The sequence below is a fragment of the Pollicipes pollicipes genome, unplaced genomic scaffold, assembly GCF_011947565.3.
Source record: "Pollicipes pollicipes isolate AB1234 unplaced genomic scaffold, Ppol_2.1 Scaffold_7262;HRSCAF=8765_pilon_pilon_pilon, whole genome shotgun sequence".
Lineage (NCBI taxonomy): Eukaryota > Metazoa > Arthropoda > Thecostraca > Pollicipedomorpha > Pollicipedidae > Pollicipes > Pollicipes pollicipes.
This window is the reverse complement of record NW_023597055.1, coordinates 7572629-7596420: the sequence shown is the minus strand read 5'-3', so window position 1 is coordinate 7596420 and position 23792 is coordinate 7572629. Positions and strand designations below refer to the sequence as shown.

The 23792-nt window shown below is 57.0% G+C and overlaps 2 protein-coding genes across 3 annotated transcripts; one reads left to right on the top strand and one right to left on the bottom strand.

The window, feature by feature from the left end:
* Positions 1-93: 93 nt before the first annotated feature.
* On the top strand, positions 94-17212 carry LOC119113732 (aconitate hydratase, mitochondrial). The gene is made up of 16 exons (XM_037237980.1): positions 94-241; positions 2182-2333; positions 2763-2988; positions 3489-3614; positions 7686-7844; positions 8390-8540; positions 9291-9463; positions 10082-10211; positions 10587-10744; positions 11338-11473; positions 12111-12343; positions 12843-13036; positions 13697-13839; positions 14276-14380; positions 15147-15247; positions 16336-17212. Exons 1-16 carry the CDS (start codon positions 209-211, stop codon positions 16471-16473), a joined length of 2358 nt encoding a protein of 785 aa, XP_037093875.1. The 5' UTR covers positions 94-208; the 3' UTR covers positions 16474-17212.
* A 1567-nt stretch (positions 17213-18779) lies between these two features.
* Positions 18780-22785, bottom strand: mRpS34 (mitochondrial ribosomal protein S34). 2 transcript variants are annotated; one of them, XM_037238121.1, is made up of 5 exons: positions 22725-22785; positions 21824-22004; positions 21038-21247; positions 19959-20100; positions 18780-19081 (listed from the first exon to the last, which is right to left on the bottom strand). In XM_037238121.1, exons 2-4 carry the CDS (start codon positions 21998-22000, stop codon positions 19990-19992), a joined length of 498 nt encoding a protein of 165 aa, XP_037094016.1. In that variant the 5' UTR covers positions 22001-22004; positions 22725-22785; the 3' UTR covers positions 18780-19081; positions 19959-19989. The 2 variants fall into 2 exon arrangements, with proteins under 2 accessions (XP_037094016.1, XP_037094015.1); XM_037238120.1 differs by having other exon boundaries at positions 22585-22769.
* Between the last annotated feature and the right edge of the window lie 1007 nt (positions 22786-23792).

The window sequence follows — 23792 nt, the reverse complement described above, 5'->3', positions numbered from 1 at the left end:
CATTTTCACACCACTACAATTTTTCACTGATCAGCTGACCGGGCAAGGCGATACTGGCGCTTGAGGCGATTCGTTTTTTCGGACATTGGCGTTGAAAGCTGCCTTTTGCGTGAGGCACCTTCCGCTGCGGGGATCGGCGTTTTAACCCGTGCATATATTGCGGCCGGCCCGATTGTTATTTTTACGAGAGCTTTCTCGTTCATTAGACATGGCATATTGTAGCAGAGCTGTTCTCAGCAAGGTGGGATATGTCCTTTATGTTACGTGTGATTGATATATGCTCGAACCAGCTGCACCGTACCATGCGATGACTGCATGCCATCCTGCTTGTGCCATGCCCCCCGCGCTACCGTGTTGTTTTCCAGGATGTGAAAAATTCTGGTGGAACAATATATTTCACTCCTCATCCCCATTCACAGGCACCACTGCTTCGTGGTGTGTCAAATTTATGCTGACATAGCTGGCTATTGCTTGGTGTATGAATATTCCATTGCTGTGCTGGATGCCTTCATAACATTGGTGCACTGATTGGCGTGCTTACTTGTACCAAAATCAGTTAATGTGGGGAGTAAACACCTTTACTCCTGGCATGCTAATGGATGCTATGTGGGCATTGATGTGACCCAATCTTAATAAGAATGGATATAATGTACGCAAGTGTTGAGCGAAGGATCAGCTGACAAATACATCTGGATAGCCTTAATTACAAGAAAAGTATTATTTTAAAAGATGCTGATAGGTAAATTGAACTGAGGACAGAACATTTGGGTGTAATCAATATCACTGCAAAGCATAAAGACAAGATGTATAGTGACATGTTTTAATGAGATGCTACCTGGTAAATTGAAGCAATTATCAGACCATGTGGGTGTGTCCAGTGTCACTACAAAAAAGATGGATGGCCATGATTCTCACCCTATCCAGTTTGCAAAACATGAGTTAGTCAGAATGAGATGTAAGGGGAGGTGATTGAGCAGGAATCAGAAAGAGTAGAATTCATGGGTACCAGGTCATTAGATTGCATGTAGGATATCTCACACCTCAAAATGAAGATTTTATATTTGTAGGTTGAAATTGAGTAGTGACTTGGCAGATTTATAGTAGTTGTTTGTGAATGAATGCACAAATATTTAGACCTGCTGCATAGGTCTGCATAGGTCCCCTTAGGATGCTACATAGATCTGCCAGTGTGCTATTGGGTGGATGGGATGTGGCAGCAAGGTACACCAGTGCGGGTGCTGAATGTTAATGAAGAAATGCCGTTTGTGGCAAATGCACACCACCGCTGTAAAAGATGAATAGGGGCCAGAATGGAACAAATGCTTCTACAACAGTAGCCATGACTCTTATCATTGTCCTCCAGCCTAAATTTCATTATTGAACACAATGTCAGCAACAACTGCTGAGCTCTTGTACAAGCAATCTGAGTGGCTGGCAGCAGGCCCATTGATAATTCCCCTCATTCAAGGACCTTTCCCAAGTGAAATGTTTGACTGCCAATACTTACAAACACAGCACATATGTAACTATGTAAAAATGCCACAGCTGTAAGATCGTCTCAGTACTTTTTGAGCCCAACACAAGCGTAACAAAAAGCAACTTTCCTTGGAATGCTCCAGTTCAGTAAGGAATGTCCTGGCAAGTTGTTTGCAAGACCACTCAAACTGGTAGAAACATGGCTTGTGTACATTCATGTGACACATGGAGACATGTGTCAACTGCTCTATCACTTTGGTATTTGAACATGCCATTGTACAAGCTGTCTGGTTGGCTGTGCTGTGGATAATTATGAGTAAGGTCCAACAAGGGATCTCCTGGCAAATTGGGTGCATGACCGCCCAGCTACATTGTGTGCATGTGTGGTTAAATAGTGGAGCTGTGCTGACAGTCTCAGGGCCTACTGGACAGGGGGAGATTTTTCTGATTAGATGCTTTCATGGGCCCTGTCCTGTACCATGGTAAAGAAGGTGCCACAGTAAAATGTGGAAATGTCAAATGTGAATGGTAAATGTAAAATGTGTTGCAATGCAATTTTTCCACAGATGACCTCACTCATCTGTACACAAATGGTACATGAATGATGTGGCATGATACAGACAGTGCCGTGAGGACATCATGACCAGACTAAGGTGCACCCCAAGAACTGAATGTGCTGAGATGGATCCACCCGTCACCCCACAGGCCTGCCATGCCGTGACGTGGCAGACCCAGGCGCGATGCTTCCACCAGTCGCCTCTGAGCTACGCGGCTGGCAAGGCGGCCATGTCGCGCTTCGATGACGCCCAGCTGCCCTACGACAAGCTGCGCAAAAACTACGAGGTCGTCAAGAAACGGTGCGTAGGAGGCGGGCCGCGGCGATGTCAAGGAAGGCTTAGAACGTTAGGTGATGTCTGCCAGAGATGTTTTCGTGTCCACGTTTTGGTGTCACAGTGCTTGAGCTGTTGGAATGGTTTTGCAGATGTTGCCATGCATGCCATTGGTGACTGGGTGATGCTGTTGGGGTCGGCCACCACATGTTGTAACTAGATGGATTGTGTTGGCAGTGTGACTTGGGCTGAGGTCTGGCTCAAAATGTATGGAAATGGTAGATCACCAGGATCCATCCGTCCATTCACACCTCCGCCGATCACTTTGCCTCCCCACCCCTCTCGCTTTCCGCCGCTCACACCACCCTGCCCCCTCCCTCGCTCTCCGTCGCTCACACGGCCCACCCCCATAGTTCTGCGCTGCTCATCGCCCCCCCCCCCCCCTTCCGTCGCCAGCTTGGACCGGCCGATGACGGCGTCGGAGAAGGTGCTGTACAGCCACCTGGAGAGTCCGGCGTCGCAGGAGCTGGAGCGCGGCTCCTCCTACCTGCAGCTGCGGCCCGACCGCGTGGCGCTGCAGGACGCCACGGCCCAGATGGCGCTGCTGCAGTTCATCAGCTCCGGCCTGCCGCGCGTCGCCGTCCCCTCCACCATCCACTGCGACCACCTGATCGAGGCGCAGGTGAGCCGGCCGCCGCCGAAATGCGGCGCCTCCGGCGGGGATTGAACCCACGTTGCTGTGGCGGGCGGGGGTCGGACCGCGCCGACCACTCGTCTCGGGATGAGATAGACGTGCTGGTCACGGTACCACCGAGGCCGGCAGCGGGCGACGCAGTGCGGAGAGGGCGGTCACACGGGAGTGCACTGTGCACGGGAAGCTTCGGATTGTGCACTGCACACAGAGGCGCGACGAAGCGAGGATGACAGCCCATCCACAGAGTTCGAGGAAACATGGACCCCAGCCCCCCCCCCCCCCGGCGCCCCCAACGGTTACATCTATCCAAAATCTCTTTCGGATGTTGGCTGTGTGTTGCTGCTGCTGGATGCATGTGGCTGTGAGTAGACAGCCACCAAGTACCCACGATGCGTTGCGGTGTGTTGTGTGTTCGCACGGTGCTGGCGCTTGGCGCCTGGCGGCGCCGGCGGCAGCGGCAGCACTGACGCACGCTTTGGCGCGCACAGGTCGGCGGCGTGGAGGACCTGGCGCGCGCCAAGGACCTCAACAAGGAGGTGTACCACTTCCTGGCGTCGGCCGGCGCCAAGTACGGCCTCGGCTTCTGGCGGCCGGGATCTGGCATCATCCACCAGGTGGGGCCTTGTTACCGCATTACCAGACCAGACCAGGTGGTGGACGCCGGCCAGGGCTGCGGATCTGGAGATATCTGGGGATCTGAAGACATCCGTGAACCTGGAGACATCTGCGGACATAAGTGTCCACGACTCCAGGATTTTAATACGTAATTTTTATGCATTAGGCGTGTGGGGTCCACTGGATTGTTGGATCATGAACAGTTCTGATCTCCACTTCACTGGGGAAGGCCTCCACGCTTGGTGAAGTGAACATGCACTGGATAGGGAAGATGGAATTACCATGCCAATCTGGTTCTCCCGCATCCTGCGTCATGCCTCGTGGCATGTATGCCAGCCTGTTGTGAAATAATTTGGGCATCGTACAAAATGATGCATGTTACATGCACACTGCTGTGCATGGCAAGCCTGACATTACAGCTTTGGATGAAGCTATCTGTTGCTGGACGGGATAAACATATTGGCTTGGTCCAAGTACGGATGCATCAAAATGACGTAGTCGATTTTCAGGAAGATTGTAAATTGTAGCATGCATGGGATGTGGCAAATTGTTGAACAAACAAGCTATATCATCCCCTCCATTTTGAATGTGCTTATGCCTGTGGTTTCTTGAATTTAGCTCCTTTGAACTATTATATTACGACTGTGTGGCACCATGTGATCCTAAGTCCAGTGCTGCCTCTCCTTATTGCGCATCGCCGACCATTTTAGGGGAAATGTAGCTTTTTGGTTTATGGCGTGATGCAAAACATTTTGTCTTAAAGCCTAGCACGAGAGTGAGGCGCATAGGCAGGGACCGAAACCGAGTTGGGCAACACGCAATGGCAGGGCTTCAACTTGGATGCTCAAAACAAACAGGAACAATGCTGGAGGTATTCATAACCTGCCTCTCATGGTAGCACCAGCGATCACCCTCCGTCTGCGTTATCCGCGCCCGTCCCACGCTGACCTTGGTCCGAACGTGTACCGTCGTTCGGCGCAGTCCCCTCTGCCTCTCGTGCGACGCGGTGTGGGGCTCCGCCAAGATCGCCTCCAACGGCCGCCACCGTCCCGCGAGCTGGGCCGGTCCGTCCGGCTGAAGTCTCCGGGGGAACTGACGCCCCCCAGGCGTGATCTCTCACCTGAGATCGCGTCCTGTCCGGCCCATGAATCAACCGTAACGCATGGCGCACCTGAATCCACACCAATTGTATAGCCAGGTGTCTTGAGAAGCGGGTGTGTGTGTGGGGGGGGGGGGGGGATTCGAATGCCAAATTTCTGTCATTGAATTCGGGACGTACCGAAAAAGCCAATGACAGAAGGCACAACCCCGTTGAACGAGACCCGTGATATCCTGTTTTCATCGGCCGCGCGACGGACAAAACTCGGCCTGAGCGTTTCCTTTTGCCATCGTTTCGGCAGACACTGGACTTACCCGCCTTCCCGCGCTGCCGCATCCCCTAAAACCCCTGCCGAACTTCAAGCCTCATTCGTCGTGCCGACCCCGCTGTGCGCCCGGCCGCCCGCCCCCCCCCCCCCCCCCTGGCAGGACGGTTTGGTCTCGTGCTGGCGCGGCGCCAGCACCAGCTGAGGCCGGCCGATCGACGCCGGTGGCGCAGCGGCGCGGGCGACAATGCGGCGGCGGGTGCCGGCATGCCGGCATCGGCGGCGAGCGGCCCCACGCGCCGGGCTATTTTGGGGAACGGTTACCACCGCTCCTGAAGGGTGGCGTGGCGAAATGAAACGTTGCGCGGCACTCGGACCCGGGTGCGCTCCAAAGAACGGAAACAGAAGGGGAAGTGCCGTCGTTTGCCCTCCCGGCGAGGCTTACTCGCGCGCTTGGTACGGGGTTCTCGCGCATTTTGCTTGGTGACGCACGTGGTTAGGTCTTTGCTGTGGCGTGACTACGATTGCGGCGGCGCTGATCCCATGGACGGGATTGGGGCTCCACGGCACCGCGGTGGTGTGCTGGCCACTCGGCTGGGAACGCTGGCGTCGAGACAAAGCGCCGCATGTCGTGGTTGCCGTGCTTCATGGACTGTGGATAATGCTAAGCTGATGAACGTGCCAGTGGCATGTGTCTAAAGCTGGCAGATTTTGGATTGTGGTGGACGACTGGTGTGTCCAGCAAGAGACACGAACGTGCCCTATTTTTGGACAGAATGGCCTCACCCCCGGTCGCGTGCAGGGTGAACTTCGCGATCAGCGTTGTAACGGGTCTGACCTTTGGCGCTACCCCTCAACATTCGGGTCCGCTCGCTTCGCCCGCTGCTGCGGTCACGACAGGGACCTCGGCTGGTCCTGCCTGGCCCCCGCTCGACCTTCCGTAGCCAGTCCGGGCCGATCCATCCCAGCCCGAGCTGGTTCGCCGCTGTAGTTCACCCCCCCCCCCCCCTCCCCTCTCCGTTCTTCGGTGAGGTGACGGTCTCGCGCCGTGGATTTCACCATTCCCTGTCGGGCTTCGGCTGTTTTGCGACGCGCCACCCCGTCGGGGACATGCTTGTCAGAGTGCCTGCACAGCGAGTGTGGCCAGAGACGCCGAAACGTGGCCGGCGGCGCCGCTGCCCCCGGGCGATCACGTGACATCACGGCGCGTGCAGGCGGCCGGCCGCGGCCAGGAGTGACCCCGCTGACCCGTCGACGGCCGGCGGCACGATGCGGCGGCGTGACAGCGCCGGACCCGGGCTGTTCGGGCCGCACACGGTTTGTTTGTACGCGCGTCACGTGGCATGCGCGCACCGCATGCGACATGTGCGGTGGCGGACTCTGAGGAGGCGGCGTTGTCAGCGGGACGGGTCTGGGCCGGACATGACCCGGGAAGCGGCTCGGGACGAGGAAGTGCGACGCTGTTTTAATGACGGCGTGGCTTGCATTGCTCTCAGGGATGGATGCATTCAAATCTTTTTTCGGATCGAAATCTGCGGCAGTTGCAGTATGGTTGGTTCAGTTATTCGCCCACCATTCCGGCCTCTGCATTACGCTAGTCTCCGGCCAGGTCGTCTGGTATCACGGGCCTTTTAATCTCAACTGCGCTTTACTCACGACTGTCACTGGCACGTGACGCCAAACGTGATAAGTTGATCTCCCACACTGACGGATAAGCTTGTTGAAACCGATCTACATTTTCAAGATATGATTTCGAGTGCGTGGCTAGCAACATCTAAGACCATGAAAGTGCGGGTCGCCCTACGAAAAGCAGACAGATTTAAGTCATTGATGCTACAGGCATTGAATTGATTTTTAGCAATAAATGGTGCAATGATGTGAAGAGCATTCGCTGTTGTTTTGTATGTGACCACTGGGTTCTTCATGCCCATCTCAGCTTGTACAGTGTCGCACGCGCTCTATGTGGCCCCACGTTGCCGCCAGCGTTGTACCGCCCGATCTATGCAGCTCAGACACGTAGCTGGCTTCGACAAGAAACGAAATAGCACGGATATGTATTCCAGAAAAGCCACGTGGATTGTGCTGCCTTTTCCAATGAGGCCGCCTTTTCAGCAGAAAATCCGTCCGTTTGTTCTGGAACTCCGGGTGTAATAATTAATACTCATTATAGAATTATGCAATACGCTGGCCGATGACCATGATGCGGCCGTACTGATCCCCCCCCCCCCGTCCCCGCCAATGGGATCGTGGGGGGGGGGAGGGGACCACGGACAACAGATGCCACTGGGCCGACTTCAGCCCACCGTCCCCAACGTCGACAACACTCTGTGATCATAGTATGTCAGCATTAGGCTCGTGCCGATCCACATGGCCTTTGCTACCTGCCACTTTATCGCTTGGTATCCGCCGCCGGGCGTCGTGTAACGGTTAGTTCTATGGTGCGCTCGTCTGTATGCACGATTGATTTACTGTCGTTCCTGTTCGTGTGTTTCTGGCACGTATTGACTGCCTGGACCCGTCACCATCAGTCGACATTGGGGCTTTACGTCGAGCTCAGCTGCTGAGGCTGTGTGGCAGTCGAGTGCCTCACCCCCTGGCAGGAGGGGTGGGCACTGTTGCTCCCGTCGCCGATCCCCCCAGTCCCACCGTAGCGGCCGGGGACGGCCTGCCGTGGCGCGCGGCTCACCCAGCGGCCGCCGTTCGCAGATCATCCTGGAGAACTACGCCTTCCCCGGCCTGCTGATGGTGGGCACCGACTCGCACACGCCCAACGGCGGCGGCCTCGGCGGCCTCTGCATCGGCGTGGGCGGCGCCGACGCCGTCGACGTTATGGCCGACATCCCGTGGGAGCTCAAGTGTCCCAAGGTAGGCATGGTGCGGGCCGAGGCGCGCCGGGGCGGGGACCGCGGGGCTCACGTGGCCAGGGTCTGTACAGGGGGAGAGGCGGGGACTGCGGGGGCTCACGTGGCCAGGGTCTGTACATGGGAGAGGCGGGGACTGCGGGGGCTCACGTGGCTAGGGTCTGCACCGGAGGGAGATGCGGGGACTGCGGGGGCTCACGTGGCTAGGGTCTATAAAGGGAGAAAGGCGGGGACTGAGGGGTTCATGTGGCCAGGGTCGGCACAGGGGGAGAGGCAGAGACTGCGGGGGCTGCCGTGGCCAAGGTCGGCTAGGAGGGAGCGCTGATGCTCTTGGAACACACGAGGTAATGGGGGGTTAGCTCTTGCGATCGTTGGCGTTACGGAAGTGATGCATTGCTCCATGCATGTGATTGGCTTCCGTCGCCGCCAACTGCTCGCCGATTGGCTGGCTGACCTGTGAAGCGCCGCCCCACTGCATGTGATTGACCTTGTCGCCGCCGGTCGCTCGCAGATTGGCCGACCGACCTGTGACGCGCCGCCCCACTGCAGGTGATTGGCGTGCACTTGACGGGCGCGCTGTCTGGCTGGACGTCGCCAAAGGACATCATCCTGAAGGTGGCCGGGATCCTGACAGTGAAGGGCGGTACCGGAGCCATCGTCGAGTACTTCGGACCGGGCCTGGACTCAATCTCCTGCACCGGTACGGCATTCCGTCCGGACCGATCGGTACAAACCACGGCCAGCTGGTATGAGCGACCCGTAGAAACTCGTCCAATGGCCCCGACGGGCTTTCCTTGTATGATGTATGCAGACACGAGGGGTTAACGTGGTTTAGGGCTGTTTGCCTTTGAATGTGATACCAGCTGCCCAAGCGAGGACTTCGGGATGTAAGGGACGTGAAGGACGCCGGAAGCTCGTTTCCAGCCGATTTTCTCGACCCACGGTATGGCGTCGGCAATGTACTGGGCGGGAGTGCGTGGCCTGGTGCACTGAATCAAAGCTGGGGCAAACCCTCGGGGATGCCGCCTGCCCCGACGCCAGTAGGTCAGCGGAGGCGACGCTGCATTGCCTGGTGTTTTGATCGGTGTTGCCATGGTGATGACTGGCGCCCTTTGGGTGATGCAACTCTTGCCAGTATTAAGCTTGTTTATCCCTTGCATCCCCCTTGCATCCCCTTTGCATCTCCCTTGCATCCCTTGTCCAGAACAGTTGCAGCCTCTCTTTCTCGCTTGTTGCATCGATTGGTGCCGTGGAACATTTGCTGAACATCCGAGCGCCTCACAGCTCCAAAAGTCATGCTGATGTTACATGCCGCAATTCAGTGGTCTCGATCCCCCGCGCCGCCGGCCAGCCGACATCCATTTTCTTCATCCGGGGGGCGTGGCGCGCACCCGGCTGGCCATCCGCTGTCCCGATGCGCCGCCTCACGTGACGCCGGCGCCGGCCGCAGGCATGGCGACCATCTGCAACATGGGAGCTGAGATCGGCGCCACCACCTCGCTGTTCCCCTACAACCAGCGCATGCACGACTACCTGGCCGCTACCGGCCGCAAGGACATCGCCAACAGCGCCGACGACAACGCCGCCCTGCTGACGCCCGACGCCGGGGCGCCGTATGACCAGGTGCGACGGGCGGGGAGCGAGCCGGGCCGGCCGCCATTGGGAACGGGGCCGGCCGCCACCGGGCAGGACGGGGAACGAGCGGGGCCGGCCGCCACCGGGCAGGGCCGGAGACTAGGGCTGCTTATAATCGGGGTTGGCCGGGGCAGGGCAGGTGGTGCGGGGGCCATCGTGAAGTCCAGCTGCGTGGCGAGTACGGCACGGTATTGCGCCCTTGCGACGCCCCGCTCTGTTCCGTTCTGTCCCACCCGCTCTGGTCGCTTGTAGCGTTCTAGACATTCAGACGTGAACGCTGAGTAGTTCCTGCGTCTTTCCTGCTGGGTTAGCTGCGCACTACCACCGGAATATGCGAACAGTGCGTTGTTCTGACCGTGGCTGCCTCGCAGCCCCGTTCACGTGCTCGTGTGGGGGACATCGTTGGGGGGACCGCTCATGACGTCATCTGAGTGTCTCCTTGGTGACGTCAGACGCGCCGTCGGTTCTGAGTTACACCGGCAAGAGGTGCACAGCCGACAATGGCAGTGCTTAAGAGTGCACTCGAAATGGTTCTCTTCCTTCATTTGTGATGATGCCCTGAGCTGAACTGACCTGACTTGACCTGACCTGAGCTGTCGACGGCAGCTGATCGAGATCAACCTGTCGGAGCTGAAGCCGCACGTGAACGGACCGTTCACCCCCGACCTGGCCACGCCCATCGACCAGCTGGCCAGCACGGCCAAGGCCAACGGCTGGCCGCTCGAGGTCAAAGTCGGTGAGTCACGCGCCGGACCCCTGCGCGCTCGCAGGTGGCCGCTGGAGGGAGGGGCCGGCGGCTGGTGTGTGCCGGCGGGCCTCTGTCACGGTCGGTCGGTCGCCGCCTTCACGCGGTCGGAGGGGGTGGGAGGAGACGGTGGGAGGAGGAGGGAGCGCTGCGTCACGCACGGGATCCGCGGCTCTCCGCCGGTGTCACTGACAAAATCGACGCTGTGAAACTGACAAGATCCAAGCGGGGGCATTGGCTGGTCCACTGTGTGGCGCTGGCGACACCGGGACTGTGACACGCTGCGACACGCACACCTGTCGGCGGACCCGCTTCGGTGCCACGCTAACCGACCCCCTCCCCCGCCCCGCCCGCCTCGTGCACCAGGCCTGATCGGCTCGTGCACCAACTCGTCCTACGAGGACATGGGCCGGTGCGCGTCGCTGGCGCGCCAGGCGCTGGACCACGGCATCAAGGCCAAGTCGACGTTCAACGTCACGCCCGGCTCGGAGCAGATCCGCGCCACCATCGAGCGGGACGGCATCGTGAGTTGGGCGGGCCGCCGGCACTCGGATGGGTGCCGAGTGCCGAGTGTTGACACTCTGAGTGTCGCGCTGTGATGGGTGCTGAGTGCCGAGCGTTGACTCTCTGAGTGCCGCGCTCGGGTGCGATGTGATGACGAGAGACTCGGACGGCATGGCCAGAGGTCGGGGATCATCTCAGATCTGGTGATCTCAGGTCCCCAGCATCGACCTTGGGATGTTGACACTCGGGGTGCGGGGTAGGTCTTCGCGAGAAACTGGTGGTGTCTGTTGCCAGTAGAACCTTCATTAATGCAGTCGCCAAGAAACATATGTTTGTTTTGGGTAGCGTAACTGTGGTCGATTGCTATCGTTTGTAGCATTTGAGCGTGTTAAAGTGCGGGCGTTGGATGGAAAACGTCACCGAGCAGGAAGGTTATTCCGCTCTCACCTCCACTATCCCCGTTACCTGCCCATAATTTATATTATAGTTGCACAATATGGTAAAATGTGTTTCTTTTGTCTTACCTGTAATTTTCGCTCCCACGCCGCGTGTGGGGTGTCTGTGCGGCGGGCGTGTCCCCGCCGGGCGTTGACCCGCCCCCTCTCCCCTCCAGGCGGAGACGCTGCGGGAGTTCGGCGGCACGGTGCTGGCCAACGCGTGCGGCCCCTGCATCGGCCAGTGGGATCGCAAGGACGTCCAGAAGGGCGAGAAGAATACCATCGTGACGTCGTACAACAGGAACTTCACCGGTCAGCGACGCCGGCCGGGGGACGGCGACGGGAGACGGCTGGGCGCGGAGTGGGCGGGGCAGAGAGAGCGTGGGACAGAGGGAGGGCGGGACAGAGGGAGGGCGGGACAGAAGGAGGGCGGGACAGAAGGAGGGCGGGACAGAAGGAGGGCGGGACAGAAGGAGGGCGGGACAGAAGGAGGGCGGGACAGAAGGAGGGCGGGACAGAAGGAGGGCGGGACAGAAGGAGGGCGGGACAGAAGGAGAGCGGGACGGAAGGAGAGCGGGACAGAAGGAGAGAGAGAGAGAGAGAGAGAGAGAGAGAGAGAGAGAGAGAGAGAGAGAGAGAGAGAGAGAGAGAGAGAGAGAGAGAGAGAGAGAGAGAGAGAGAGAGAGAGAGAGAGAGAGAGAGAGAGAGAGAGAGGGGGGGGGGGGGCGGAGAGAGAGGGAGAGGGAGGGACGGAAAGAGAGGGAGAGAGGGACAGCTCAATACATATATATATATATATATATATATATATATATATATATATATATATATATATATATATACACCATATGACTAATGCCGTAATATATATTCCATTCTGTTTTAATCTGTCCTTGCCGTACTCTCCGCGCTGTGGCCCTTGACCCTGCTGTATTCTGACCGCGAACAGGCCGTAACGACGCCAACGCGGCCACCCACGCGTTCGTCACGTCGCCGGAGCTGACGACGGCGCTCTCGCTGGCCGGCACGCTGGAGTTCGACCCGACCCGGGACACGCTGACGGGCGCCGACGGCACCCAGTTCCGGCTGGAGGTGCCGCGCGGCGACGAGCTGCCCTCGCGCGGCTTCGACGCCGGCGAGGACACGTACCAGCACCCGCCGGCCGACGGCAGCGGCTCGGAGGTACGCACTGGCCGGAGGCGAGGCGAGGCGAGGCGAGGTGATCAAATGCTTGGTAATTGCTGGGGGGGGGGGGGGGGGGGGGAAGGGACCAGAGCTCGGTACACTTGAACCGTGTCCGTGTCGTTACTTTTCTTCTTTGCAACTAGTTGGTCCCTGTTACCCCTGCGGCAATTTCGGCCCATGCTGGTCCGTTCTGCCTCCATTTAACTCTTTATCCCCTCCCCTCCCCATCTGGTCCTTTCTGTCTTTTTGACCTCTCACCGACACATCTCATCTGACCCCGTCCGAACTGAGCGCGTTTAACTCTAGGGGCCCCTCTGACTCCGTCTGACACCTCTGGGGCCCCTCTGACTCCGCCTGACACCTCTAGGGGCCCCTCTGACTCCGCCTGACACCTCTAGGGGCCCCTCTGACTCCGTCTGACAGCTCTAGGGACCCCCTCTGACTTCGTCCGACACCTCTGGAGACCCCTCTGACTCCGTCTGACACCTCTGTGCAGGTAGCCGTAGACGCCAAGTCCCAGCGCCTGCAGCTGCTGGAGCCGTTCGCTCCCTGGGATGGCAAGGACATGGACGATATGACGATCCTGATCAAGGTGAAGGGAAAGTGCACCACCGACCACATCTCGGCTGCCGGCCCGTGGCTCAAATTCCGCGGCCACCTGGACAACATCTCCAACAACATGTTCCTCACGTGAGCAGCGCGCGGCGACGGGCCGGGACTTGCCGTGTGAGCGCCGGGCTGGGGAGGCGGACGGCGCTAGCTGCAACACGTTATCGAATGTGATGGAACGGATCTGACTGAAGCCGAACTCATTAATTGGAATTTGGATGTAGGGCTGGAACGAATTGACTGGCACAGTAAATCGATATGTTCGCACACTCCAATTGCCACGTTCGTGACGGCACGAATGCATTGACAAATTAGAGCCGAATTGTTTTGTTTTAAATCATTCGTTAGGTGAATATGAGCCGAAATTACATGACTGGTTCCATCCGTTCCGTTCCGTCCATTCCATTTTCTCCAAAATTACGTCACGAAGAATTATAACGTATTTTTTCAAACCAAAACACTGGTGCGCTATGAAGCCCCCAACCGTATTGTTCCCCTTGACTTTCGGCGTCAAGACGTTTCCATGGCGACCACTGCATCAATGATTCTTTGAACATCCCCACTCGGAGTCATTCCAGACAGCCCCACGGGTCCCGGCAGTGATAACCAGGGGATCCTCACAACAGCGGCTCCACGCTCGCCAGCGTGAATGTCAGCACGTGCCGTGCCAGTGGTCGTCGACCACGGGGGTGATGGAGCGCGTGCGCACGCTGCGGCGGTGACCGGCGCGTCTCGCCGCAGGGCGGTTAACGCCGACACGGGCGAGATGAACGCCGTCAAGAACCAGGTCACGGGCGAGGTGGGCGCCGTGCCGGCCACCGCCCGCGACTACAAGGCGCGCGGGGTCAGCTGGTGCGTGGTCGGCGACGAGAACTACGGCGAAGGTCAGTGCAAGGTCACGTCCGCCGCCGCAGGGCCCCGTGGCGACAGCTGGCCTGTGTCCGGTTGCGGCCGCGGACCTCTCCAGCGGCGAGCGGTTCGGAAAGAAAGCCACAGCTCAAGGCGTATTCTGTTAGGTAGTTTCTGCAGAGCTGCATGATCTAAAGCACATGACTAAATTTGTTTTATTTGTTGCTTTGTTCAAAACCATGACACGCGTTGAGCTGTCGCCGCGGTCAGCGAGAGAGTTGGCGTTGGGTTCGTTTTGCGGTGCATGTAATTGCTGCTGTCGACGTCTGGCTGCAGTCAGCTGCTAGTTAGCTGACTACCGCGAGCAGCCCTGACCGCCGCCCGATGACCGCGTGGCGCCAGCGGACGCACGCTCGCCAGACGCCGGGGCGTCGCCGCGCGCCGTGTTTGACGCTCGTCTGCCTGCGCCAGGTTCGTCGCGGGAGCACGCAGCGCTGGAGCCGCGCCACCTGGGCGGCCGCGCCATTATTGTCAAGTCGTTCGCGCGCATCCACGAGACGAACCTGAAGAAGCAGGGTGAGTACGCGTCCTGGTTGGACGGCGGGCGGACTCTGCGCCCGCTGCGCCGGGCGGACGCCGCCGGGCTCCACCGACGGGCTGGTGTCGGTTCTTCGGACCTTCGTCCTCGGCGGGTGGCACCGAACTCGTAGTACTAATCGGACACCGAGCTATGCTAAGGACTTTGTGTCCTGTGGTTGCTGTTCTGGTGTGGTTATGGACACATCTAGCTATTTTATGGGGAAGGTTTTGTGTCTGCAGTAGTATCGAGGCTGTTAACCAAACGCAGGCTAGTCCACCTGAACGGACGCATCATCTGGATCTTTCGATGTAAATCGTAGAAGCACTTTTGAAACACAGTTTCTACCAAACGCCGTTGAGTTGCTATTCTGTCATGCGCACTTGGACAGTGGTCAAAAGTTCACGACCCACTCGACAGCTGCAGCTGCATCGGCTTTCATTTCGAACCGATCACGTGACTCGGCTTAATAACGTCTCGAGGAGCGGCGTGTATCCCGTTATCGATAACGGAACGACAGCCACCAGTGCGTGCCTCTGTCGATTTACACACGGAGTGCGCTGGCGAAAACGTGCCTGTGCCTGTCCTGCTTCTGCGGCGGGGGTCTGCACAGCGCTGGGCCGACCCGATGCCGCTCGCTGTGCTGGCCCCTTGACCCGGCGACATCCACTGTACTGGCCCCGTGACCCGATGCCGCCATCTTTGCTGACCTCTTGACCCGGTGCCGCCTACTGTGCTGACCTCCTGACCCGGTGCCGCCCGCAGGCATGCTGCCGCTGACCTTCGCCAACGCCGCCGACTATGACAAGGTACAGACGACGGACAAGCTGTCCCTGAAGGGCCTCAGCAGCCTGGCGCCCGGCAAGGTAAGTCACCTGGTTACTCTGATCCTGGTTACCCTGGTTCCGCTAATCCTAACTCGAGCCTGCAGCGACAGGATTGGGTATTCGTTTCGTATTTCGCTCTTTTTCGTCCCTGGACGCGATCGTCACGGTACCCCTCCCCTCCCCCTCTACCTAATCCCCCCTAGATTGGCAGTGTCCAGACCTGCCTGCGAACCCAGCCAGTCGGCTGGGTTCGGCCGGTCTGCCCGGGGCTCGCCCCGGCCGGACGCGGAGAGAGGAGGAGGGAGGGCCGCCCGCTGACCCAGGCTGGGGCTTGCGTCGTGCGCCGGTGGTGAGCTGCGACAGATCGCCCGCGCGGTCGGCTGTCGGGTGTCAGGTGTCCAGGACTGTTGCGGCAAACGTCCTGCGCTTCCGCGGAGGTTCATGTCCGGTCCCCCCCCCCCCCACCCCCCACCCCATGGATTTGTCGTTGCAGCACGTTCCACCCTGACTAGACATTTATCATTATATATCAATTATTATAATTATATATTAATTATTTGTGTATTTATCATAGTTATATATTAATTATTTGTATGAAGTCGCTTTTAAATAACGTTCATGGGGACGGAAAGAATGCTGGACAGTCGCTGTCGTGCACCGGCGCCTGCAACCTACACAAAAAAAGCTGCTTAGAATCAGTAAATGGCTCAAAGTAACTCAAATGGCGCAAACGGTTATCATTTACGGTGGAAAATGAGAGGAAAGTGTCAGACCACCTTTTCGAAGCCACTTATTCAGCCCCGAAACCCCACGGAAAGAACTGCGTGTTTATCCGCCTGCCTAACACTCCGCCTGCGTGTAAAACGCTGTTCTATCGCATCATATTGTGTGGCGTCCTGCCCGGCTGTCCTAGCGTACTCAGTAGCTCTGTCCTCTTGCCATGCTCACCCTTCTTCATTCCCGTTGTTCTACGTCATAGCCCGCTCTGCCTGGGCCTTCCCCACCGTACATGTTGCCCGCCGGTCGTGAAAACCCAGGCCTACCTCATGCCGTACTGTACGCCATCCCAACCCTGGCGTCTCCATCCGCGCGCCGTCTCGGCTGACGCCGCCGCCGCTCGCCGCCAGCCGGTGGAATGCGTGCTGAAGCACGCCGACGGCAGCACCGACACCATCCAGCTGCTGCACTCGATGAACGCCCAGCAGATCGAGTGGTTCAGCGCCGGCTCGGCGCTCAACAGGATGCGGCAGAAGCGGCAGCAGTGAGCGGCCGGCGCTGGACGCTCCGTAGTGGGATGAGAGCCGCGCGGTGGGTGCGGACGCGCCGCTCCGGACCCGCGCTCGGGGGCCGACCGCCTGCCGCGGCCCGGGCCGGGGTGTTGATTAGTGACTGCAGTGTTACGCCGGCGCCGTGCAGGGGTGATTCGGGTGTTGCAGGGTGTGGTGGGGGCGAGCCCGACCCAGCTGCGCCCCGCCGCGGCCAGGCTGGGCGGAGCCAGTTCTCACGGCGGCGTTCGCGGCTGTGGTCCGGCGGCTGGCGGGCGGCGCGCGTGCCGGGCAGGCGTGCGTGGGCTTTGGTGTGGAAGTGGTGGAGGTGGGGGATCTGGTGGTGCTAGACGATAGACGCCGCTCGTAGTCGAATGGTCCGCCAACAACTGAACAGAGTCCTTGAGGCGGCGAGTTGGATGCCCGACGGTGCTGCCACCGCTGTAAGTGCAGTCTGTGCGGCCGGTTAGTAGGTGGCGCCGCCGTCGCGTGATGGTGGCCGGCGTCTGGGCTCAAGCCATCAGTATTGAATCTGGACGCGTGTTGGGAGCGTCGAGTGTGGGACGTTGTTTGACTGGTTTTGTCAGTCGGATAGAGGCTCGTGCAATTCACGGCACTGTATAAACGTGCACTGTACAGCGACCCAGCATGGTTGGCTGCGTGTTTGTGTGAATGTCCCCAATACATGTTTTTGAGAAGTGCCAGATGTGCCTAGGGCTCATACGGCACTTCTCCTTTATGTGGTGTTGGTCCTTACTGTGGTCTTCTGAAGGCAGCGCAGCGGCAAACTTCGACACCCCACAGCCCATGGCGTTCGCGATGCGGCCCGTGATGGCAGGGTGTCGCGAGCATTCGACACCCGGATATCTGGGATATCCGTGCCCCCCCCCCCCCCCCTCTAGTAAATGAATTTTTAAAAGAACGTCAGTCTTCGTGTGCGAAATTCCGGTCGAAACAGCATGCATCTACGTGCAGCGATGTCGGGATCCGCGTTTCCGGTAATAGCGCTAGCACGAGTCCGGGAAGATGTCCGCCGGTATCTGCCGTCGGATGGATGGCTTCAATAATTGGAGCACGCTTCTTTGTGTTATCCGCTGACTCGTACTGGTATTACCGGATTGTAAGGGAGCCTTTGAATGTGTAAAAGTTCGCATTGAAAAACATCGTTTACTGAAATGTTGTTGGCGATATCACGTACAAAATCTGTGGGACAGATGCACCACGGGAAAAAATTGCATGCGATGAAGACCCTTATAGCAGGTTTCCGTGGGTCACGCACCCTGTGGGATATAGGACGTATGGTCGATTTCGTATCGCGAGACCTCGCAGGAAGGCACGACTAAGAGCTCGCGCCGGGCCGACCAGCGATGGCGCCCCCAGTGGACGGAGCTGGAGGGGTGCCTGGTCGGAGATCGGCGCTGGCTGGAGCCATGGCCTCGAGCTTGACACGTCACCACGGAGGTATCCGCCCATTGGTGAAGCCTTGCCCGCCATTGCCATTGTGGAAATGCACGCCGCTCTGAATCCACTTTTCTCGACACAAGAACAGGAAGCATCATAGGGTGTAGTTTGCCACGGGGTCCGGCACCGGATTTGCCAGGGAGCGCTCACAAAGCCGGGCCGAGGATGGGTGCGTGACCCAAGCAAAGTGTGCGCAGTTTCACAACAAAGTGCCGAGTGTGCTTATCAGGTTTCGGCAACGGGATCCGGAGTTGAATGGGCAGGGGGCTGGGATACCCGGGACTGGATATGCAGCAGCGTCCAATGCTGGCGCCATCTTTGGAGACGTGCAGCCCCCTGGTTCAACCGCGTGCAGTAGCGCAAGCGCAGTTTTCGTCTTAAGGTCTTTCATCCTTTGCTAAAAAGCGAGGAGCTATTTTGAATCACAATGCGTACAGTTACATCTATCGATGACAGTGTTGCCCAGTGTTATCTTAGGCCAACACTTTTCGCACCCCCTAAATTTGTAGTAGGCTATAGGTCAGATACCTCCAACCTGGTTTAGATATCTTGCTTACAATCATTTGTAATACGGTCCTTACGCCGAGCGATATTTGCGACACGAGGTCTTTTGCTCACTATGATCTGCATGCAAAGATTTCCTACAACCCGTTGCGAGACGGTGTTAATGCATGCCGGCCTTTTTTAATTATTTGTTCTTATTTTTGTTCCCGATAGTCACTTATCAGCGATCTATGACAGCACAATGCAACGTACTCTTTTCTTGCGATCTTTCGTCCGCGAAACTTCTTCGTTTGATCATTTCCCGTACTGTCTTTTCCGCCGTAATCAAGGAGACCACAAAATACTCACTCCTGCGCTGTGTATTGCGCCGCGTCGCCACCTGACGTCGATCTTTCGTACTAACTCGCACACCCACACAGTGCACAAAAGCAACATCCAAACGGTTTCTACGCCAAGCTAACGCCAGACCGAGTCTTGGTTAATGATCGGCGTAGACATGTTCTGACAAATCAGCTCTGGCGGCATTCGGAAGTCGTCACGCATGTGACTATGACGTCACTGGGGTGACCCGCATCTTGCGATGAGGGCCACCACGTTGAGCCTCCCAACGCGGCCACATACCGGTCTCGGGACGTTCCGGAATCTGAAAAGAGCCAACTAACGTGAGATTAACGATCCGTACGGTCTCGTAGGTGCAAGCGAGGCCGGATGGAGACAAGATCCCAACAGCAGGAGGGGTACATCTGACACCTTATTAACAAACAAACGTGTCACCAGCACTTTTCTAATCGGCGTCAGTGGTGTGGGGCACAACGAACCTTTCCACAAAGTGCCCGGTACAAATTTTTTAGCGTGTCGGACGTCATGATCAACACATCACACGCCACATCATAGCAGCATTATTGCCATGCTAAAAGCGTTTTACTGCAAAACTGCGACTTTCGGTCGATGAAACTGTTACAAAACTGAAAAAAATGCATGTTTTCGCCATTGTTGAATGATGATCTACCCAGTTTGTGTGTTAATCCCCGCAGATACCCGAAACTTTACAAGGGAGTGTAGCGGCCAACCAGGTGATGCAAGCAATTTACATTCCTCTTGCTTGCCAACTCTTGGCACTTCCCAACATCCACCAGGTAGGATGCACAGAGCAATGAATTACCGAGTCAAAAATAGTTACTGATAATATACCATCAGCTTCTCGTTGAGAAGATACATCAATGATGTGACACTATGACAATAGCCGCCATTTCCCGTAGTGCTCATGTTCACCAGGCTCCGGCTTCTGACACCACAGCTGCTGTGTGTTTGTGTGCGTGTATGTACGTGTCACTGGGGCTTTACGACGCACTCAGCTGCAAAGACTATGAGATGCCCCCCCCCTCCCCCCCCCCCCGACTCCCACCCTGGCAGGAGGGCACACACAGAGCCGAGTCGATCGCCGTGTCCCTGGCCACACCCCAGCTAGCGCGCGCACATTAAGCGAAACGATCATGTGAAAGGCAGCGCCTCGCTCTCACCTATAAATCACTCTCCACCTGCCCGCAGTTCTCATGCGCGGCTTCCTTCGCCGCTGCCCTCCACCTGGTAGTACCACGCCCTCCGGTAGATGGCAGGCATGTCGGGTCTGACGTCACTGGAAGCCCTCTGCCGCTCCAGCTCCTGGTGGCGGCGGGGCGGAGCAAAACCGATCAGCGGACAACATCAAGCCGCGCTCAGCTGGTGACCGCCGCGCTCCAAACCGATCCGCAGTCCACCGCCGGCGGCAGCCGAAACTACAACCCTGTAACGTGACTCCGACTGACTCTGTCTGGCGTTAAACTGGAGAAGTCTCCGGCTGGAGTAATCGGAGAAGCATTCCAGCCGAGGAAAAAAGCACGGGAACATGACTGCATACAGCGCAGAAGACGTGCCGTTATGTTAAGAAGCACCCGCGCCGAGAGAAAACCAAGGGGTACATGATCGCATACCGCATGGAAGACGTGCCGTTATGTTGCCTACTGCGTACATCCGCCATAGAGGTTGCATGCACCACGCCCACTTCAGGTTCTTGGACCGACGCCTCGCCAGTGCGGTCACGTGAGACTCTTATTGCAGAGGCTTCGCATAATATTCCCCGTTAATCCTGACGCAGCCCACTCTGCCTTAGCCTCTTTTTACGTCAACCGTAATCACCATCTCACCATGAGTGCAAGACAACCAGCTAATGGCAAAATCCCCGCACGATGGCTCCCGTGGCCATGCCCGTGTCCGTGTCCGTGTCCGTGTCCGTGTCCGTGTCCGTGTCCGTATCCGTGTCCGTGTCCGTGTCGTGCCGTGCCGTGTCGTGTCGTGTCGTGTCGTGTCGTGTCGTGTCGTGTCGTGCCGTGCCGTGCCGTGCCGTGCCGTGCCGTGCCCGTGCCCGTGCCCGTGCCCGTGCCCGTGCCCGTGCCCGGACACGGGCAGTGCCCATGCCCGTGTCCGTGTCCGTGCCCGTGTCCGTGTCCGTATCCGTCCCCTGCCCGTGCCCGTGCCCGTGTCCGTGTCCGTGTCCGTGTCCGTGTCCATGTCCGTGTCCGTATCCGTCCCCTGCCCGTGCCGTCCCGCCGCCGCCTCTCACCAGCAGCAGCACCGGCTTGGGCACGGTGGCCGGCAGGACGCGCGTAGCGGCGGCGACGCGCTCCGGACTCAGTTGACAGAAGGCGGCCTCCTCCCGGCGCGGTACCAGCTGGTAGTCGGTGAGCGCCGTGGTGCGCCGCAGCACGCGCTCGCCGGGCAGTGCCACCCCGCGGTACACCTCCGTCACCGTCACGGATCCGCGCCGGTTCTCCTGTGGCAGCGGCCTGGCATCAGTCACATGTGGCAATGCTTGAGGGATGTCAAGCTCATCGGTAGGGGGCTCAAAGGTAGATTGATGGAAGTCAATCTGTGTGATTGCGTGTGCACCATTTTTGTGTTTGTGGTGTTCTCTAGCAGACAAACTGAAGATGAATCACATGCTACAAATGGCACAGTTTGCAAAAGGAGATACCACAGATGATATAAATAGTTAGACCATCATTATCATCAAGCAAATTAGTGCACACAGAATGTTTTGCTGTCCTGGCCACTGGGGTTTCACCACACAGTCAGCTGCTGAGGCTATTTGGTGCCACCTGCCTCTCACCCTGGCAGGAAGGGCAGGCACCACAGGGAATTGAACCTGGTACCTCTGGATTCTTAAACATCCAGTGCATATACAGACACATTGATGGTACAGAGCATATAGAATGGAACAGTACATTTTGCTTTGGTCATTGATTCCCTGACTTCCTTTGATGTGGTACTGCGCCCTGAAAAGGGCAACGCACCTATTACAGTAGTCAGTTCTAAGTCAGGTGCATCTAACAATCTCAGGCACACCCACCGGGTCCATTTCAGGCTGTGCGCTGATGATCTTCAACCAGGAACGCTCTGGGTATCTTCTGTTGGGCTTGGTGCGCATCACCACGCGGCCCACACCGAAGTCCTTCAGATTACACAACAACTCCCACAGGCTCTTGCCATACAGGTCATGGGTCCGCCCAATGAAGACTCGTGGCATGGCTCTGCAGGGGAGTCAGTGTGCTTCAGTCAGTGCTCATAGAGAGAAGGCATAGACCAGCACCTGCTGTTGGATGATGGAAGGGTGGAAGGTAGGGCAATGCATGCATCAACCGTCAGTTGGCAGAAGCTGATGTTTACTGGTATAAGCCTTTCTTTGGGCAATGACAATGCTTTCAAATGGTTAATCACCTTTTACAAGCTCAGCTGCAAGACAGAAGCTTCAAAATTTGTGAACATGAAAATCTAGGTTAAATTTATGCTGGGGTGACACAATGCAAGACATCCAACACTATAAACACTCTTAAAATGGCATTGCTCCATTACCTGAACTCCTGTTCAGCTGAAAAATACAGGGATCAATAGGCCAAGTGGCCTTTTAAATTAATGATCCCAACATGAGGTATTGTAAGGTCTGGTCTTTTAGACTTCCCTAAGGTTGCACTATTATCATGGTGCATCTCAGCACACATGCAATCGGGCCAATGTAACCATCATAGATCACAGTACCTCACAAACTTTTCAACTTTATGTGGAAAGGAATACAATTTAAATGATTCAGGAGTAAGGTTTTGTGGTCTGTACCTAGTTGGCTCCCGCCTGTCTCCTGTCCTCGAAATGGAAAGTACTCTCCCTCTCTTCCAGCAGTCCAGAGCCTGCCCTCACTCAATGATATTTCTGCGCGAGCCGCCCACTCTCGCGTTAGATATGCGTGACCCGCTTACCTCAAAGCTACGTCAAACTCACCAACCAACTCTTTAAACTGAAAATGCCGAATGGGATGAAACGAATATGCAGCCTGACTGCATTCATTGCCTTCTGTCGGACATGCGCAATAATTGTACACATGCTCGGAATTATATGGAATCCCGTGTGGCGTAGATACTACGCCGAACATTACTACTGGTCGCACTGTTTACGGTGACATTTCATTGAACATGGCTAGTAAAGCTAGCAGAAGCGACCAGAAATATGGTGTGACTATGCATGCAAATAATTATGTGCAATAGTCCACATCTGCGCCTTGTTTCAGCAGGTGTATCATCTGCATGGGGCCTGCGTCACGGTCTTGACCACTCGTGTGGTTTTGCGTTATATCTGAGGTCATATGAGGGCAAAAATGGGGTTCAATTTTTTGCTGATGCATGTTTTGTGGGCAGTGGCCTCAACACCGTTTTCTTAGGCACTCAAATGGACTTCGCGATGTCTTAATGCCACTCATTAGGTCCATTGAGGGTTCGCTGTCATTTTATCTGTCGAAACATGAAATGATCTCCAGTTTTCCAAAATTTAAGTTGGTTTAAGCCCTGCTAACTCCCTTGGCGATCATGCTCATCGGCACCAGCACATCTTTTGCGAGATAAGTCGCAAAATTTGCAGGCGCGGACAGAGCTGAAACACGCTGGTGACGTCAAGAGCTTCCATATATCACCTGTCGGGCCAGTGCATTCTATTTTTCAGCAGAGTAAATTTTTCAATGCATCCCAGCGCGGAGCGGAGGGGGCTGCGCGGCGTTTATGCATTTTTGAGCAGTGGGGTGACGTCTGGCGCGTATTTGACGCTTGGGTAGCAGCGGTGACAAGCCATGACATAGTTTTTTAAGATGTCAACGTGTTGCGAGCCAGTGGCTATGCCCTTCAGAATAATCAGTGGCTGGGCTCCGCGTGCACAGCCGCAGTCTATCTCGTCTGAGCTCCCGCTGTAGCCTGTAGACGCGTCGCCAAGACAGGCTATGAGTCGTGTTGTTGACCAGGAAAGGTTCTGAACAGCTCGCAGAATTTGGTTCCAGCTAT

Excerpts from the sequence above, each read along its gene's own strand:
- LOC119113732 (XM_037237980.1), top strand. The coding sequence starts at position 209 with ATGGCATATTGTAGCAGAGCTGTTCTCAGCAAG. Across the intron at positions 2,989-3,488 it reads ACCACCTGATCGAGGCGCAG|GTCGGCGGCGTGGAGGACCT; the intron begins GTGAGCCGGCCG and ends TGGCGCGCACAG. Across the intron at positions 13,840-14,275 it reads CGACGAGAACTACGGCGAAG|GTTCGTCGCGGGAGCACGCA; the intron begins GTCAGTGCAAGG and ends TGCCTGCGCCAG.
- mRpS34 (XM_037238121.1), bottom strand. The coding sequence starts at position 22,000 with ATGCCACGAGTCTTCATTGGGCGGACCCATGACCTGTATGGCAAGAGC. Across the intron at positions 21,248-21,823 it reads CACAGCCTGAAATGGACCCG|GAGAACCGGCGCGGATCCGT; the intron begins GTGGGTGTGCCT and ends CCGCTGCCACAG. Across the intron at positions 20,101-21,037 it reads CCAAGCCGGTGCTGCTGCTG|GAGCTGGAGCGGCAGAGGGC; the intron begins GTGAGAGGCGGC and ends CGCCGCCACCAG.